Source organism: Coregonus clupeaformis, chromosome 28 (assembly GCF_020615455.1).
Source record: "Coregonus clupeaformis isolate EN_2021a chromosome 28, ASM2061545v1, whole genome shotgun sequence".
Lineage (NCBI taxonomy): Eukaryota > Metazoa > Chordata > Actinopteri > Salmoniformes > Salmonidae > Coregonus > Coregonus clupeaformis.
The window spans coordinates 23,575,126-23,593,966 of NC_059219.1; the positions used below are offsets into that span (position 1 = coordinate 23,575,126).

The 18,841-nt window shown below is 41.8% G+C and overlaps 1 protein-coding gene and 1 non-coding gene across 2 annotated transcripts in view; one reads left to right on the forward strand and one right to left on the reverse strand.

The window, feature by feature from the left end:
• The window catches only part of shank3b (SH3 and multiple ankyrin repeat domains 3b), a 164,491-nt gene extending 147,992 nt beyond the window's left edge, over positions 1 to 16,499 (forward strand). The window contains exon 25 of the mRNA XM_045208404.1: positions 14,923 to 16,499. Coding sequence (XP_045064339.1) covers positions 14,923 to 15,523 — 601 coding nt within the window. The 3' untranslated portion in view covers positions 15,524 to 16,499. The remainder of the gene's footprint in view (positions 1 to 14,922) is intronic.
• LOC121556461 lies at positions 12,159 to 12,213 on the reverse strand. The gene has a single exon (XR_005998172.1). It is a non-coding gene; the product is annotated as a U7 small nuclear RNA (small nuclear RNA).
• Positions 16,500 to 18,841: the final 2,342 nt, after the last annotated feature.

An 18,841-nucleotide genomic window follows, 5' to 3' on the forward strand; every position in this document is an offset into this window, starting at 1 on the left:
TTCGATTGAAGAGCATGCATTTAGTTTTACTAGAGTTTAAGAGCAGTTGGAGGCTATGGAAGGAGTGTTGTATGGCATTGAAGCTCGTTTGGAGGTTTGTTAACACAGTGTCCAATGAAGGGCCAGATGTATACAAAATGATGTCGTCTGCGTAGAGGTGGATCTGAGTCACCAGCAGCAAGAGCGACATCATTGATATACACAGAGAATAGAGTCGGCCTGAGAATTGAACCCTGTGGCACCCCCATAGAGACTGCCAGAGGTCCAGACAACAGGCCCTCCGATTTGATACATTGAACTCTATCTGAGAAGTAGTTGGTGAACCAGGCGAGGCAGTCATTTGAGAAACCAAGGCTATTTAGTCTGCCAATAAGAATGCAGTGATTGACAGAGTCGAAAGTCTTGGCTAGGTCGATGAAGACGGCTGCGCAGTACTGTCTTTTATCGATCGCGGTTATAATATCGTTTAGGACCTTGAGCGTGGCTGAGGTGCACCCATGACCAGCTCGGAAACCAGATTGCATAGCGGAGAAGGTAGGGTGGGATTCGAAAGGGTTGGTGATCTGTTTGTTAACTTGGCTTTCAAATACTTTCGAAAGGCAGGGCAGGATGGATATAGGTCTCTAACAGTTTGGATCTAGAGTGTCACCCCCTTTGAAGAGGGGGATGACTGGGGCAGCTTTCCAATCTCTGGGGATCTCAGATGATACGATAGAGAGGTTGAACAGGCTGGTAATAGGGGAGGCTTCTGATGTTAACATGCTTTTGCGGTTACAGAAGTGATATGATGATTTGTGATAAAATATTCATTAATGTACTGTATGTGCAACTCATAAGCTGTATGTAGAGAGGATAAAAGTAGGTTGGAAGGGCAGTATATAAGTTGAAAGATGTGGTAAGGAAGTCAGTCACATGATAAGAGGCAAAGCATGTTAATCTTATTATGTGATCCAGTACTGAATAAATGTAGAGTCAAACTTCCATCTGAGTGTCTGCTGCTTTCTCTTACATCCTGCACTTATTCATACCAAAAACTCATCATAACAAGAAGTCAACAAATGATAGCGCCTGGGGAGTAGGAGTGATACTGGGGGCTACAGGGCCTGGGTTAACCTCTACATCACCAGAGGAACAGAGGAGGAATAGAATAAGGATATGGCTAAAGGCTTTAAGAACTGGTCTTCTAGTGCGTTGGGTACAGAGAATAAAAGGTGCAGATTTCCGGGCGTTGTAGAATAGATTCAGGGCATTATGTACAGACAAGAATATGGAAGGATATGAGTACAGTGGAGGTACACCTAAGCGTTGGGTAACGATGAAAGAGATAGCATCACTGGAGGCACCGATTGAGCCGGACTCCACGTGTGTGGGGGGTGGGACAAAGGAGCTATCTGAGGCAGGTTGAGCGGGACTGGGGGCTCTACAGTGAAAAAGTACAGTAAGAACTAACCAAAACAGCAATAGGCAAGGCATATTGACATGGGAGAGAGGCATAAAGCAATTACAGGTGTTATTCGAGAGAGCTAAGACAACCGCTGGTAATGGCGACGAAAGTTTGAGCTGAGGCTAAACAGATAAACAGGATGGGGTACTGTATAAAGGAACAGTCCAGCAGGCATCAGCTGTGTAGCTGAGTGATCATAAGGTCCAGTGAACAGCAATAGGTGAGTCCGGGAGCAGTTCAGTGGCTGCTACGGCACAGGCGAGCAGGAGACACGGCTGTTGATTGCGTGTGCTAGCGGGCCGGGGCTAGCAGATGGATCTTCGTGGTCGTCACAACGGGAAGCCTGTTGAAACCACATCAGACGATTACGTCGGCAGACCAGTCGTGATGGATCAGCAGGGCTCCATGTCAACACTAGGAGGTCCCGTCCGGTTGACAGAGAGGTAGATAGCCGGGAGATGGGCCTGGCTCGAGGCTAGCTCAAGGCTAACTGGGGCTTGCTTCGGGACAGTGGTGATTAGCCAACAACAACAACAGCCATTCGGTTGCAGCTAGCTAGTTGCGATGATCCGGTGTTAAGGTCCAGTGATTCAGTGATTCCGGCAGAAAATCCGATATGCTCTGGCTCGATAGCACGATGTGCAGACTGACCGATAATTGTCCAGGCTAGAGCTGGCTGGTAGGTAGTGCAGGCCACGGACAATGGTGAAGACTGCTAATGGTGGCTAATATCAAGTAGCTAGTTAGCTAGCTAGCTGGCTAGTTTCAGCCGGAGGTTCTAGATAAAAAGGTATAAAGAAATAATAGAATCCGTTCCACATTGGGTGAGGCGGGTTGCAGGAAAGTATATTTAGTTAAAGGATAGAAAGCGAGATTGAGAAATATATACGAAAAAGACAAAAAATATAAATAAAAGGCTATTTACATGAGGACACTACAGAAATCACGACTGCACTGCTACGCCATCTTGGAAGCATTGCTGGGGAATGTAACATGTAGAAGTGTTTAGAAACATATTCTATTTTTATTTAAAATCAAAATGATTCCAAAATCACACAATATATTACTTACCATTCATTTCTATTGGGCACAAAATAATCTGAAACACAACCAAAACAAACTGCGCGTAGTCATTGCGCGATAGGAATATGGGACCAAATACGAAACTTTTGACTACTTCATTTCTGAGAATCTTTAGGAGTGTCAATTTTGACCCTATCTTTTTGAGAAAAAATTAATATTACTTGTTAAACAAAATAGTTTTCTCTGAGCAATTGATAAATATAAAATAATATAGTTTCCCCATTCTTTTAGCATACAGTATTTAGCTCATTTTTTACATTATTTATTTTATACAGTCATTATTTGCTGACCTTTATCAAGGGTGTCAATAATGTTGGCCTCCACAAGGCAAACGCACTACATTCATGTATTCAACTAGGTAAACTCACTACATTCATGTATTCAACTAGGTAACATCACTACATTAATGTATTCAACTAGGTAACATCACTACATTCATGTATTCAACTAGGTAACATCACTACATTCATGTATTCAACTAGGTAACATCACTACATTCATGTATTCAACTAGGTAACATCACTACATTAATATATTCCACTAGGTAACATCACTACATTAATATATTCCACTAGGTAAACTCACTACATTAATATATTCCACTAGGTAACATCACTACATTAATATATTCCACTAGGTAACATCACTACATTAATATATTCCACTAGGTAACATCACTACATTAATATATTCCACTAGGTAACATCACTACATTAATGTATTCAACTAGGTAACATCACTACATTAATGTATTCAACTAGGTAACATCACTACATTAATGTATTCAACTAGGTAACATCACTACATTAATGTATTCAACTAGGTAACATCACTACATTAATGTATTCCACTAGGTAAACTCAATATATTAATGTATTCAACTAGGTAACATCACTACATTAATGTATTCAACTAGGTAACATCACTACATTAATGTATTCAACTAGGTAACATCACTACATTAATGTATTCAACTAGGTAACATCACTACATTAATGTATTCAACTAGGTAACATCACTACATTAATGTATTCAACTAGGTAACATCACTACATTAATGTATTCAACTAGGTAACATCACTACATTAATGTATTCCACTAGGTAAACTCAATACATTAATGTATTCAACTAGGTAACATCACTACATTAATGTATTCAACTAGGTAACATCACTACATTAATGTATTCAACTAGGTAACATCACTACATTAATGTATTCAACTAGGTAACATCACTACATTAATGTATTCAACTAGGTAACATCACTACATTAATGTATTCAACTAGGTAACATCACTACATTAATGTATTCAACTAGGTAACATCACTACATTAATGTATTCAACTAGGTAACATCACTACATTAATGTATTCAACTAGGTAACATCACTACATTAATGTATTCCACTAGGTAAACTCAATACATGAATATATTCCACTGGGAAACATCACTACATTAATGTATTCCACTAGGTAAACTCAATACATGAATATATTCCACTGGGAAACATCACTACATTCATGTATTCCACTAGGTAAACTCAATACATGAATATATTCCACTGGGAAACATCACTACATTCATGTATTCCACTAGGAAACAGCACAGTGAGCATATATTCCTCTGTGTTCTAGGTACAGTGGCTTGCGAAAGTATTCACCCCCTTGGCATTTTTCCTATTTTATTGCCTTACAACCTGGAATTAAAATTGATTTTTGGGGGGTTTGTATCATTTGATTTACACAACATGCCTACCACTTTGAAGATGCAAAACAGCTCCAGCTCCTTCAAATTGGATGGGTTCCGCTTGTGTACATCAATCTTTAAGTCATACCACAGATTCTCAATTGGATTGTGGTCCGGTCTTTGACTAGGCCATTCCAAGACATTTAAATGTTTCCCCTTAAACCACTCGAGTGTTGCTTCATCAATATGCTTAGGGTCATTGTCCTGCTGGAAGGTGAACCTCGTTTGGCGAACACAAACCCGTTTCCTTATTTTTTTTTTTAAGCAATGGCTTTTTTTCTGGCCACTCTTCCTTAAAGCCCAGCTCTGTGGAGTGTACAGCTTAAAGTGGTCATATGGACAGATACTCCAATCTCCGCTGTGGAGCTTTGCAGCTCCTTCAGGGTTATCTTTGGTCTCTTTGTTGCCTCTCTGGTTAATGCCTTCCTTGCCTTGTCCGTGAGTTTTGGTGGGCGGCCCTCTCTTGCCAGGTTTGTTGTGGTGCCATATTCTTTCCATTTTTTAATTATGGATTTAATGGTGCTCCGTGGGACGTTCAAAGTTTCAGATATTGTTTTATAACCCAACCCTGATCTGTACTTCTCCACAACTTTGTCCCTGACCTGTTTGGAGAGCTCCTTGGTCTTCATGGTGCCGTTTGCTTGGTGGTGCCCTTTGCTTAGTGGTGTTGCAGACTCTGGGTCCTTTCAGAAGAGGTGTATATATACTGAGATCATGTGACTGATCATGTGACACTTAGATTGCACACAGGTGGACTTTATTTAACTAATTATGTGACTTCTGAAGGTAATCAGTTGCACCAGATCTTATTTAGGGGCTTCATAGCAAAGTGGGTGAATACATATGCACGCACCACTTTCTGTTAATTTTTTTTTAGAATTTTTTTTAACAGCTTTTTTTTTATTTTTTAGTTCACCAATTTGGACTATTTTGTGTACGCCCATTTACATGAAATCCAAATAAAAATCCATTTAAATTACAGGTTGTAATGCAACAAAATAGAAAAAACGCCAAGGGGGATGAATAATCTTACAAGGCACTGTAACAGCAGAGTTAGCATGTATTTCTCTGTGTTCTAGGTAACAACAGAGTTAGCATGTATTTCTCTGTGTTCTAGGTAACAACAGAGTGAGCATGTATTTCTCTGTGTTCTAGGTAACAGCAGAGTTAGCATGTATTTCTCTGTGTTCTAGGTAACAGCAGAGTTAGCATGTATTTATCTGTGTTCTAGGTAACAGCAGAGTTAGCATGTATTTATCTGTGTTCTAGGTAACAGCAGAGTTAGCATGTATTTATCTGTGTTCTAGGTAACAACAGAATTAGCATGTATTTCTCTGTGTTCTAGGTAACAACAGAGTTAGCATGTATTTATCTGTGTTCTAGGTAACAACAGAGTGAGCATGTATTTATCTGTGTTCTAGGTAACAGCAGAGTTAGCATGTATTTATCTGTGTTCTAGGTAACAGCAGAGTTAGCATGTATTTATCTGTGTTCTAGGTAACAGCAGAGTTAGCATGTATTTATCTGTGTTCTAGGTAACAGCAGAGTTAGCATGTATTTATCTGTGTTCTAGGTAACAACAGAGTGAGCATGTATGTATCTGTGTTCTAGGTAACAACAGAGTGAGCATGTATTTCTCTGTGTTCTAGGTAACAACAGAGTTAGCATGTATTTCTCTGTGTTCTAGGTAACAGCAGAGTTAGCATGTATTTATCTGTGTTCTAGGTAACAACAGAGTGAGCATGTATTTCTCTGTGTTCTTGCAGATGTCGCCAAGACAATGGAGAGAGTAAATCGTAGGTTTTAGATTACTGGGTAAACACCGGCTCTTCCTATCTACATAGTAACCTAACATTAACTAACTCTCTCTTACATACACCAGTGCCCTAATGATAATCAACACTTCCTTCTCTACGCTAGTACAGGAATAATAACTGTCATTATTGCCCCAATGATAACTGTCTCTCTATCTAGTGCCCTAATGATAACTGTCTCTCTATCTAGTGCCCTAATGATAACTCTCTCTACACTAGTGCCCTAATGATAACTGTCTCTACACTAGTGCCCTAATGATAACTGTCTCTCTATCTAGTGCCCTAATGATAACTGTCTCTACACTAGTGCCCTAATGATAACTGTCTCTCTATCTAGTGCCCTAATGATAACTGTCTCTCTATCTAGTGCCCTAATGATAACTGTCCCTCTATCTAGTGCCCTAATTATAACTGTCTCTACACTAGTGCCCTAATGATAACTGTCTCTCTATCTAGTGCCCTAATGATAACTGTCTCTCTATCTAGTGCCCTAATGATAACTGTCTCTCTATCTAGTGCCCTAATGATAACTGTCTCTCTATCTAGTGCCCTAATGATAACTGTCTCTACACTAGTACCCTAATGATAACTGTCTCTACACTAGTGCCCTAATGATAACTGTCTCTCTATCTAGTGCCCTAATGATAACTGTCTCTCTAACTAGTGCCCTAATGATAACTGTCTCTCTATCTAGTGCCCTAATGATAACTGTCTCTACACTAGTACCCTAATGATAACTGTCTCTCTATCTAGTGCCCTAATGATAACTGTCTCTACACTAGTGCCCTAATGATAACTGTCTCTACACTAGTGCCCTAATGATAACTGTCTCTCTATCTAGTGCCCTAATGATAACTGTCTCTCTATCTAGTGCCCTAATGATAACTGTCTCTACACTAGTGCCCTAATGATAACTGTCTCTCTATCTAGTGCCCTAATGATAACTGTCTCTCTATCTAGTGCCCTAATGATAACTGTCTCTCTATCTAGTGCCCTAATGATAACTGTCTCTACACTAGTGCCCTAATGATAACTGTCTCTCTATCTAGTGCCCTAATGATAACTGTCTCTCTATCTAGTGCCCTAATGATAACTGTCTCTCTATCTAGTGCCCTAATGATAACTGTCTCTACACTAGTGCCCTAATGATAACTGTCTCTCTATCTAGTGCCCTAATGATAACTGTCTCTCTATCTAGTGCCCTTATGATAACTGTCTCTACACTAGTACCCTAATGATAACTGTCTCTACACTAGTGCCCTAATGATAACTGTCTCTCTATCTAGTGCCCTAATGATAACTGTCTCTCTAACTAGTGCCCTAATGATAACTGTCTCTCTATCTAGTACCCTAATGATAACTCTCTCTATCTAGTACCCTAATGATAACTGTCTCTACACTAGTGCCCCAATGATAACTGTCTCTCTATCTAGTGCCCTAATGATAACTGTCTCTACACTAGTGCCCTAATGATAACTGTCTCTCTATCTAGTGCCCTAATGATAACTGTCTCTACACTAGTACCCTAATGATAACTGTCTCTACACTAGTGCCCTACTGATAACTGTCTCTCTATCTAGTGCCCTAATGATAACTGTCTCTCTAACTAGTGCCCTAATGATAACTGTCTCTCTATCTAGTACCCTAATGATAACTCTCTCTATCTAGTACCCTAATGATAACTGTCTCTACACTAGTGCCCCAATGATAACTGTCTCTCTATCTAGTGCCCTAATGATAACTGTCTCTACACTAGTGCCCTAATGATAACTGTCTCTCTATCTAGTGCCCTAATGATAACTGTCTCTCTAACTAGTGCCCTAATGATAACTGTCTCTCTATCTAGTGCCCTAATGATAACTGTCTCTCTAACTAGTGCCCTAATGATAACTGTCTCTCTATCTAGTGCCCTAATGATAACTGTCTCTCTATCTAGTACCCTAATGATAACTGTCTCTCTATCTAGTACCCTAATGATAACTGTCTCTACACTAGTGCCCTAATGATAACTGTCTCTTTATCTAGTGCCCTAATGATAACTGTCTCTACACTAGTACCCTAATGATAACTGTCTCTCTATCTAGTGCCCTAATGATAACTGTCTCTACACTAGTGCCCTAATGATAACTGTCTCTACACTAGTGCCCTAATGATAACTGTCTCTCTAACTAGTGCCCTAATGATAACTGTCTCTCTATCTAGTGCCCTAATGATAACTGTCTCTCTATCTAGTGCCCTAATGATAACTGTCTCTCTATCTAGTGCCCTAATGATAACTGTCTCTACACTAGTGCCCCAATGATAACTGTCTCTCTATCTAGTGCCCTAATGATAACTGTCTCTCTATCTAGTGCCCTAATGATAACTGTCTCTCTATCTAGTGCCCTAATGATAACTGTCTCTACACTAGTGCCCTAATGATAACTGTCTCTACACTAGTGCCCTAATGATAACTGTCTCTCTAACTAGTGCCCTAATGATAACTGTCTCTACACTAGTGCCCTAATGATAACTGTCTCTCTATCTAGTGCCCTAATGATAACTGTCTTTCTATCTAGTTCCCTAATGATAACTGTCTCTCTATCTAGTGCCATAATGATAACTGTCTCTCTATCTAGTGCCCTAATGATAACTGTCTCGACACTAGTGCCCTAATGATAACTGTCTCTACACTAGTGCCCTAATGATAACTGTCTCTCTATCTAGTTCCCTAATGATAACTGTCTCTCTATCTAGTTCCCTAATGATAACTGTCTCTCTATCTAGTGCCATAATGATAACTGTCTCTCTATCTAGTGCCCTAATGATAACTGTCTCTCTATCTAGTTCCCTAATAACTGTCTCTCTATCTAGTGCCATAATGATAACTGTCTCTCTATCTAGTGCCCTAATGATAACTGTCTCTACACTAGTGCCCTAATGATAACTGTCTCTCTAACTAGTGCCCTAATGATAACTGTCTCTACACTAGTGCCCTAATGATAACTGTCTCTCTATCTAGTGCCCTAATGATAACTGTCTCTCTATCTAGTTCCCTAATGATAACTGTCTCTCTATCTAGTGCCATAATGATAACTGTCTCTCTATCTAGTGCCCTAATGATAACTGTCTCTACACTAGTGCCCTAATGATAACTGTCTCTCTATCTAGTTCCCTAATGATAACTGTCTCTCTATCTAGTGCCCTAATGATAACTATCTCTCTATCTAGTGCCCTAATGATAACTGTCTCTACACTAGTGCCCTAATGATAACTGTCTCTACACTAGTGCCCTAATGATAACTGTCTCTCTATCTAGTGCCCTAATGATAACTGTCTCTCTATCTAGTGCCCTAATGATAACTGTCTCTACACTAGTGCCCTAATGATAACTGTCTCTCTATCTAGTGCCCTAATGATAACTGTCTCTCTATCTAGTGCCCTAATGATAACTGTCTCTCTATCTAGTGCCCTAATGATAACTGTCTCTACACTAGTGCCCTAATGATAACTGTCTCTCTATCTAGTGCCCTAATGATAACTGTCTCTACACTAGTGCCCTAATGATAACTGTCTCTCTAACTAGTGCCCTAATGATAACTGTCTCTCTATCTAGTACCCTAATGATAACTGTCTCTCTATCTAGTGCCCTAATGATAACTGTCTCTACACTAGTGCCCTAATGATAACTGTCTCTACACTAGTTCCCTACTGATAACTGTCTCTCTATCTAGTGCCCTAATGATAACTGTCTCTACACTAGTGCCCTAATGATAACTGTCTCTCTATCTAGTGCCCTAATGATAACTGTCTCTACATTAGTGCCCTAATGATAACTGTCTCTCTATCTAGTGCCCTAATGATAACTGTCTGTACACTAGTGCCCTAATGATAACTGTCTCTCTATCTAGTGCCCTAATGATAACTGTCTCTACACTAGTGCACTAATGATAACTGTCCCTACACTAGTGCTTTTGTGATGTTTTTGTTGTTGTGATGTCTGCGGCGGTTTTACTGAAATATTCCTATGCAATTTGCGATTGTATACACAGCAACAAAAAGTTACATTCTCAGTTCTCCACCATGAAAAAATACTATAAAATACTTTGGTAAAATACTGTGTTTTTTACTGTAGAATACTGCAGTATTCACAGTTAACTAGTATAGATACGGTAGTAAAGTAAATCTGTAGTATTTACTATAGTAATTAAGGGAACACTTCACTTGACACCAATTGTCATAACATGTTATGACACAGTCTTAACCATGTCAAAATATGTCATAACAGCTGACATAACTTGTCATAACCTGTCATAATTTTGTCATAACACTGTCATGACCCATATAGTTACACCTTTTGTGACATATTGCGTTATTTTATGGCTGGTTATGACACCTACAGAGGAGTGTCAAAACCTACATTCATTCAAATTAGTATTTTCCCTGCCAAGAAGTTTCCTTTCGTTTCAAAGTTTGTTTCTTAAATCCTTTGTTGTGGTTAATTCTCTACAGTCATGTTTTTTTCATCATGTGTTAAATAACTTGTAGAAAATACACTTTATGCCCCTGTCCAGAAGCATTATGACCATCATAACCACATAGGCCAGATAGGCCTATCACTGCCCTTATGTCAGTCCTCCGAGTGGCGCAGCGGTCTAAGACACTGCATCGCAATGCTTGAGGCGTCACTACAGATCTGGGTTCGATCCCGGGCTGTGTCGCAGCCGGACGCGACCGGGAGACCCCTGAGGCGACGTACAATTGACCCAGCGTCGTCTGGGTTTGGGGAGGGTTTGGCCGGCCGGGATGTCCTTGTCCCATCGTGCTTTAGCGACTCCTGTGGTGGGCCGGGCGCATGCACGCTGACAAGGTTGCTAGTTGTACAATGTTTCCTCCGACACGTTGGTGCGGCTGCCTTCCGGGTTAAGCGAGCAGTGTGTCAAGAAGCTGTGTGGTTTGGCAGGGTCGTGTTTCGGGGGACGCATGGCTCTCGACCTTCGCCTCTCCCGAGTCCATACGGGAGTTGCAGCGATGGGACAAGACTGTAACTACCAATTGGATTGGGGAGAAAAAGAGGTAGAAAGTACCAAAAATAAGAGGGTGTCTTGTCCTGCTCCTGAAATCTGCTCCAGCATTTATCCCAGTCATCAGCAACAGAGCATTGGGGTTTCCCTGCATGTCTGACATCAATGTGTGCGTAAGAATGATCATTTAATATGGTCAATTTAAAATGTTTTATATAACATAAACATACTGTTGACACGTAGGCTATGGTGTAATGAAATGTTTTGTCTTGTGCGGTGGGTTTTATGGGTTTTGACCCTCTTATGTAGGTGTCATAATCAGCCATAAAATAACGCAATATACGTCACAACAGGTCTAAATATATGTGTCATGACAGGTCTAAATATATGTGTCATGACAGGTCTAAATAAAAATATATGTGTCATGACAGGTCTAAATATATGTGTCACAACAGGTCTAAATATATGTGTCATGACAGGTCTAAATATATGTGTCATGACAGGTCCAAATATATGTGTCATGACAGGTCTAAATATATGTGTCATGACAGGTCTAATATGTGTCATGACAGGTCTAAATATATGTGTCATGACAGGTCTAAATATGTGTCATGACAGGTCTAAATATATGTGTCATGACAGGTCTAAATATAAATATATGTGTCATGACAGGTCTAAATATATGTGTCATGACAGGTCTAAATATATGTGTCATGACAGTGTTATGACATATTATTACAGGTTATGACAGGTTATGTCAGCTGTTATGACATATTATCATAACATGTTATGACGTTGGGTTTCAAGTAAAGTGTTACCATAATTAATGTAGTCTTTTTGCGGACTATGGTATACTGTATTATTTACAGTAGTGTTTTTAAAGACTGTTGTACAGTGCCTTGCAAAAGTATTCATCTCCCTTGGCGTTTTTCCTATTTTGTTACCTTACAACCTGGAATTAAAATTGATTTTTGGGGGGTTTGTATCATTTGATTTACACAACACGCAGACTGTGGTATACTGTAGTATTCACAGTAGTGTTTTTGTTGCCTTTGACATAAAAGTGGGGGGCTTTCTCCTTGAGGAAACCTACTGGAGAAATACTAAAAGAGCTAATTGTCCATAACCTGTAGTTAAGTAGGACTGGGGGCTTCTTCTCTTTTCTATAACCTGTAGGGAACACAATATATGGTCTATATTTGGCATGTAAGATCTTAAGATGAATGCACTAACTGTAAGTCGTTCTGTGTAAGCGTGTCTGCTAAATGACTCCCCCCCCCTTGGGGTTTTTCCTATTTTATTGCTTTACAACCTGGAATTAAAATGGATTTTTGGGGGTTTGTATCATTTGATTTACACAACATGCCTACCACTTTGAAGATGCAAAATATATATTTTTGTAAAACAAACAAGAAATAAGACAAAAAAACTGAAAACTGAGCGTGCATAACTATTCGCCCCCTGGTGCCCCTTGCTTAGTGGTGTTGCAGATTCTGGGGCCTTTCAGAACAGGTGTATATATACTGAGATCATGTGACTGATCATGTGACACTTAGATTGCACACAGGTGGACTTTATTTAACTAATTATGTGACTTCTGAAGGTAATTGGTTGCACCAGATCTTATTTAAGGGCTTCATAGCAAAGGGGGTGAATCCATATGCACGCACCACTTTTCCCTTATTATTATTTTTTTAAACAAGTTATTTTTTTCATTTCTCTTCACCAATTTTGACTATTTTGTGTATGTCCATTACATGAAATCCAAATAAAGATCCATTTAAATTACAGGTTGTAATGCAACAAAATAGGAAATACGCCAAGGGGGATGAATACTTTTGCAAGGCACTGTAAAATGTAATGTAGGTTTCCCACTTATGGGATATGGGGGAGAGGAATGGGCAGGGTATATGCAAATTAAATACTGTAGTATTTACTAAAGTTAAAAAAGTGTCGTTTTTTTGTGGACATTACTTTAACATTTACTGTAGTATTCTACAGTATACTACACTATTCTATAGTAAGTACTACACATGTTAGAGGACTACTACAGGGTGTAGTATAGTATTCTACAGAATTCTATAGTAAGTACTGTAGTATTTTTTCATGTGGGCTACTACAATTTTAAGCAGAATACGTCTACATGCTGCCTGCAGCATGATTTTCTTTCCTGCGCTCAGATATGATAGACAGTTGTTGGTCTGAGCAGGTCTCTGGAGCCGCTGCACTGAGCCGGAGGAGTGTGTATCAATCCTTCATTGCGATTCATTGATTCATTGCGGCCAACAGTTAAAACAAAAAAGAATAATGATTCTTGAGTCAGTAAAAATATTTAAATCGTTCACAAACTGCGTATCACTACCACAGATTTCCATGCTATCCTTTGGTCACAGGGATCTGCAGCTGCTGGGGTGGCTTTGCTGATTCGAAGTGACTTTCTCTTGTGTTGAAGTGACTTTCTCTTGTGTTACACAGAGTGCAAAATATTTTCCCCCACTTTCATGTAAAACATTTTGATTTTAGGTAGTAAATGAAATGGATTCCTGTTCATTGTTCTGCCTGTCAGTTGTAATCTGTCAGTCATAACCCATCACACACTGACAGAGGGGGAAAAGTTTTTTGACGTGTTGCTTGATTGGGCTGTTTTACGTGGTAATAGTGGTCGAAATTGCGAACCCTCTTTGATTGAATGCTTTTATGCAGTAAGAGTGCGGTGATTGGTCAAAATTGCGAGATTTAGATTAATATAAGTGGATTGGTTGATTATGCGATCGTAGAATCGTGGAATCCTGGAGGGACTGCCTAATGCCTGATGTGGGTGAATGTGTGCTTAACAGGTCACTGGCTGCAGCATGGAGGGACTGCCTAATGCCTGATGTGGGTGAATGTGTGCTTAACAGGTCACTGGCTGCAGGCAGCATAGAGGGACTGCCTAATGCCTGATGTGGGTGAATGTGTGCTTAACAGGTCACTGGCTGCAGCATGGAGGGACTGACTAATGCCTGATGTGGGTGAATGTGTGCTTAACAGGCCACTGGCTGCAGGCAGCATGGAGGGACTGACTAATGCCTGATGTGGGTGAATGTGTGCTTAACAGGTCACTGGCTGCAGCATAGAGGGACTGCCTAATGCCTGATGTGGGTGAATGTGTGCTTAACAGGTCACTGGCTGCAGCATGGAGGGACTGCCTAATGCCTGATGTGGGTGAATGTGTGCTTAACAGGTCACTGGCTGCAGCATGCAGGGACTGACTTCCTTCATTAGACTATGGCTGTTCCTCTTTAGACTATTCAGAACTGGGCTAATAATATGCACTAATTAACTACTCTTATAAATGTATAGTTTTGATGCTAAGCTCTGTTCATTTGATGCTTTAGCTAAGTCATCTCCCTATATGTCTCTCTTTCTCTCTCCCTCCCTTTCTCTCTCCCTCCCTATCTCTCCCCACTCCATCTCACTCTGTCTCCCTCCCTCTCCCCCTCTATCACTGTCTCTCTCTCCCCCTCCATCTCTCTCCCCCTCCATCTCTCTCTCCCTCCCTCTCTCTCTCTCCCCCCTCTATCTCCCTGTCTCTCTCTCCCCCTCTATCTCCTTGTCTCTCTCTTCCCCCTCATCTCCCTGTCTCTCTCTCCTCCCCCTCTATCTCCCTGTCTCTCTCTCCTCCCCCTCTATCTCTCTCTCTCTCTCCCCACTCTATCTCCCTGCCTCTCTCTCCTCCCCCTCTATCTCCCTGTCTCTCTCTCCCCCCTCATCTCCCTGTCTCTCTCTCCCCCCTCTCTCTCCCTGTCTCTCTCTCCCCCAACCCCCCCATCCTTCTCCCTCTCTCTCAGGTTGTTTAGTAGTCTTGGGGATGTCCACACCATCTCCCAGAGAGGTTTCGGTGGCACTACCTACACAGTCCGGCCGGGGAGCCGCTACCCAATCACGCCTCGCCGCAGTCCCAGCCCCTCCCCCTCACCTGCCCCTGTCCTCCCCCACTCCCCAGACAGGTCAGAGGTCAGTCCTGGGCGGGGCTTTGGCCTTAGCTCCTCCCATCACCACCACACCATCCTCAAGTCTTCTAGCCTCAGCTTGCCTTCGGAGCCCAAGGAGGTCCGCTTCGTAATGCGGAGTGCCAGTGCTCGAAACCGCTCCCGCTCCCCCTCCCCCTCCCCCCACGCCTCCCCCTGCCCCTCCCCCGTACTGGGTTCCCCCCTGCTAACCCTGCGGCCATGGCGCCAGCGCCCTCTGGCCCTGTGGAGTAAGTATGATGTGGGAGACTGGCTGGAGAGTGTTGGTCTGGCAGAGCATCGTGCCCGCTTCCAGGAGCATGAGATTGAGGGTTCCCACCTCCCTGCCCTAACCAAGGATGACTTCGCTGAACTGGGCGTGACACGAGTCGGACACCGCATGAACATTGAGCGAGCACTCCGACAACTACTGGATAACTGAACCACTAATCCCTGATATCACTGGAGGGCTGTCACACCTGAACCCTAACCATCTGTGGAGGTCATCTGGCAACACCAGTGGCTGTATCCTGGCAACACCAGTGGCTGTATCCTGGCAACACCAGTGGCTGTAACCTGGCAACACCAGTGGCTGTAACCTGGCAACACCAATGGCTGTATCCTGGCAACACCAGTGGCTGTAACCTGGCAACACCAATGGCTTTATCCTGGCAACACCAGTGGCTTTTTTCTGGCAACACCAGTGTCTGTATCCTGGCAACACCAGTGGCTGTATCCTGGCAACACCAGTGGCAGTATGCTTTCAGATGTCTATTTTCCAAAGACAGCATCACATGGAGTTGAGCATTTAGTATTAACTTTTTATGAATATACAAGAAAATACCTCCTCCATCGAAATATCTAGAATATCGACATATTTTCCAATAATGAAATTGATGATAAATGGTTATTAGGAATAGATATATTTAAACAAAATGATGTGTTTCATGACAACTATTGTGTTTAGGGAAGGATGAGAAGAGGATGAGACTTCATCGTTACCCTGTTAGTGCTCGCCCATACGACTGGCATATTATTATTATTAGATTATTAGTGTACTACATTACCCTGTTTGTGTGCTACACTACATTACCGTTAGTCTACTACATTACCCTGTTAGTCTACTACATTGCCCTTTTGGTTTACCCTGTCAGTCTACTACACTACCCTGTTAGTCTACTACATTACCCTCTTAGTCTACTACACTACCCTGTTAGTCTACCCTGTCAGTCTACTACATTACCCTGTCAGTCTACTACATTACCCTGTCAGTCTACTACTTTTCCCTGTTGTCTACCCTGTTAGTCTGCTACACTACCCTGTTAGTCTACCCTGTTAGTCTACTACACTACCCTGTTAGTCTACTACACTACCCTGTTAGTCTACCCTGTTAGTCTGCTACACTACCCTGTTAGTCTACTACACTACCCTGTTAGTCTACTACACTACCCTGTTAGTCTACTACACTACCCTGTTAGTCTACCCTGTTAGTCTACTACACTACCCTGTTAGTCTACCCTGTTAGTCTGCTACACTACCCTGTTAGTCTACCCTGTTAGTCTACCCTGTTAGTCTACTACACATACCCTGTTAGTCTACCCTGTTAGTCCACCCTGTTAGTCTACTACACTACCCTGTTAGTCCACCCTGTTAGTCTACTACACGACCCTGTTAGTCTACCCTGTTAGTCTACTACACTACCCTGTTCATCTGCTACACTACCCTGTTAGTCTACCCTGTTAGTCCACCCTGTTAGTCTACTACACTACCCTGTTAGTCCACCCTGTTAGTCTACTACACTACCCTGTTAGTCTACCCTGTTAGTCTACTACACTACCCTGTTCATCTACTACACATACCCTGTTAGTCTACCCTGTTAGTCTACCCTGTTAGTTTACTACACTACCCTGTTAGTCTACCCTGTTAGTCTACTACACTACCCTGTTTGTCTACCCTGTTAGTCTACTACACTACCCTGTTAGTCTACCCTGTTAGTCTACTACACTACCCTGTTAGTCTACCCTGTTAGTCTACCACACTACCCTGTTAGTCTACCCTGTTAGTTTACTACACTACCCTGTTAGTCTACCCTGTTAGTCTGCTACACTACCCTCTTAGTCTACCCTGTTAGTCTACCATGTTAGTCTACTACACTACCCTGTTAGTCTACCCTGTTAGTCTACTACACTACCCTGTTAGTCTACCCTGTTAGTCTACCATGTTAGTCTACTACACTACCCTGTTAGTCTACTACACTACCCTGTTAGTCTACCCTGTTAGTCTGCTACAATACCCTGTTAGTCTACTACACTACCCTGTTAGTCTACCCTGTTAGTCTGCTACACTACCCTGTTAGTCTACTACACTACCCTGTTAGTCTACTACACTACCCTGTTAGTCTACCCTGTTAGTCTGCTACACTACCCTGTTAGTCTACTACACTACCCTGTTAGTCTACTACACTACCCTGTTAGTCTACCCTGTTAGTCTGCTACACTACCCTGTTAGTCTACCCTGTTAGTCTACCCTGTTAGTCTACTACACATACCCTGTTAGTCTACCCTGTTAGTCTACCCTGTTAGTCCACCCTGTTAGTCTACTACACTACCCTGTTAGTCTACCCTGTTAGTCTACTACACTACCCTGTTAGTCTACACTATTAGTCTACTACACTAACCTGTTAGTCTACTACACTACCCTGTTAGTCTACCCTGTTAGTCTACTACACTACCCTGTTAGTCTACTACACTACCCTGTTAGTCTACCCTGTTAGTCTGCTACACTACCCTGTTAGTCTACTACACTACCCTGTTAGTCTACTACACTACCCTGTTAGTCTACTACACTACCCTGTTAGTCTACCCTGTTAGTCTGCTACACTACCCTGTTAGTCTACCCTGTTAGTCTACCCTGTTAGTCTACTACACATACCCTGTTAGTCTACCCTGTTAGTCTACCCTGTTAGTCCACCCTGTTAGTCTACTACACTACCCTGTTAGTCTACCCTGTTAGTCCACCCTGTTAGTCTACTACACTACCCTGTTAGTCCACTCTGTTAGTCTACTACACTACCATGTTAGTCTACCCTGTTAGTCCACCCTGTTAGTCTACTACACTACCCTGTTAGTCTACTACACTACCCTGTTCATCTGCTACACTACCCTGTTAGTCTACCCTGTTAGTTTACTACACTACCCTGTTAGTCTACCCTGTTAGTCTACTACACTACCCTGTTTGTCTACCCTGTTAGTCTACTACACTACCCTGTTAGTCTACCCTGTTAGTCTGCTACACTACCCTGTTAGTCTACCCTGTTAGTCTACCACACTACCCTGTTAGTCTACCCTGTTAGTTTACTACACTACCCTGTTAGTCTACCCTGTTAGTCTACTACACTACCCTGTTTGTCTACCCTGTTAGTCTACTACACTACCCTGTTAGTCTACCCTTTTAGTCTGCTACACTACCCTCTTAGTCTACCCTGTTAGTCTACCATGTTAGTCTACTACACTACCCTGTTAGTCTACCCTGTTAGTCTACTACACTACCCTGTTAGTCTACCCTGTTAGTCTGCTACACTACCCTCTTAGTCTACCCTGTTAGTCTACCATGTTAGTCTACTACACTACCCTGTTAGTCTACCCTGTTAGTCTACTACACTACCCTGTTAGTCTACTACACTACCCTGTTAGTCTACCCTGTTAGTCTGCTACACTACCCTGTTAGTCTACTACACTACCCTGTTAGTCTACCCTATTAG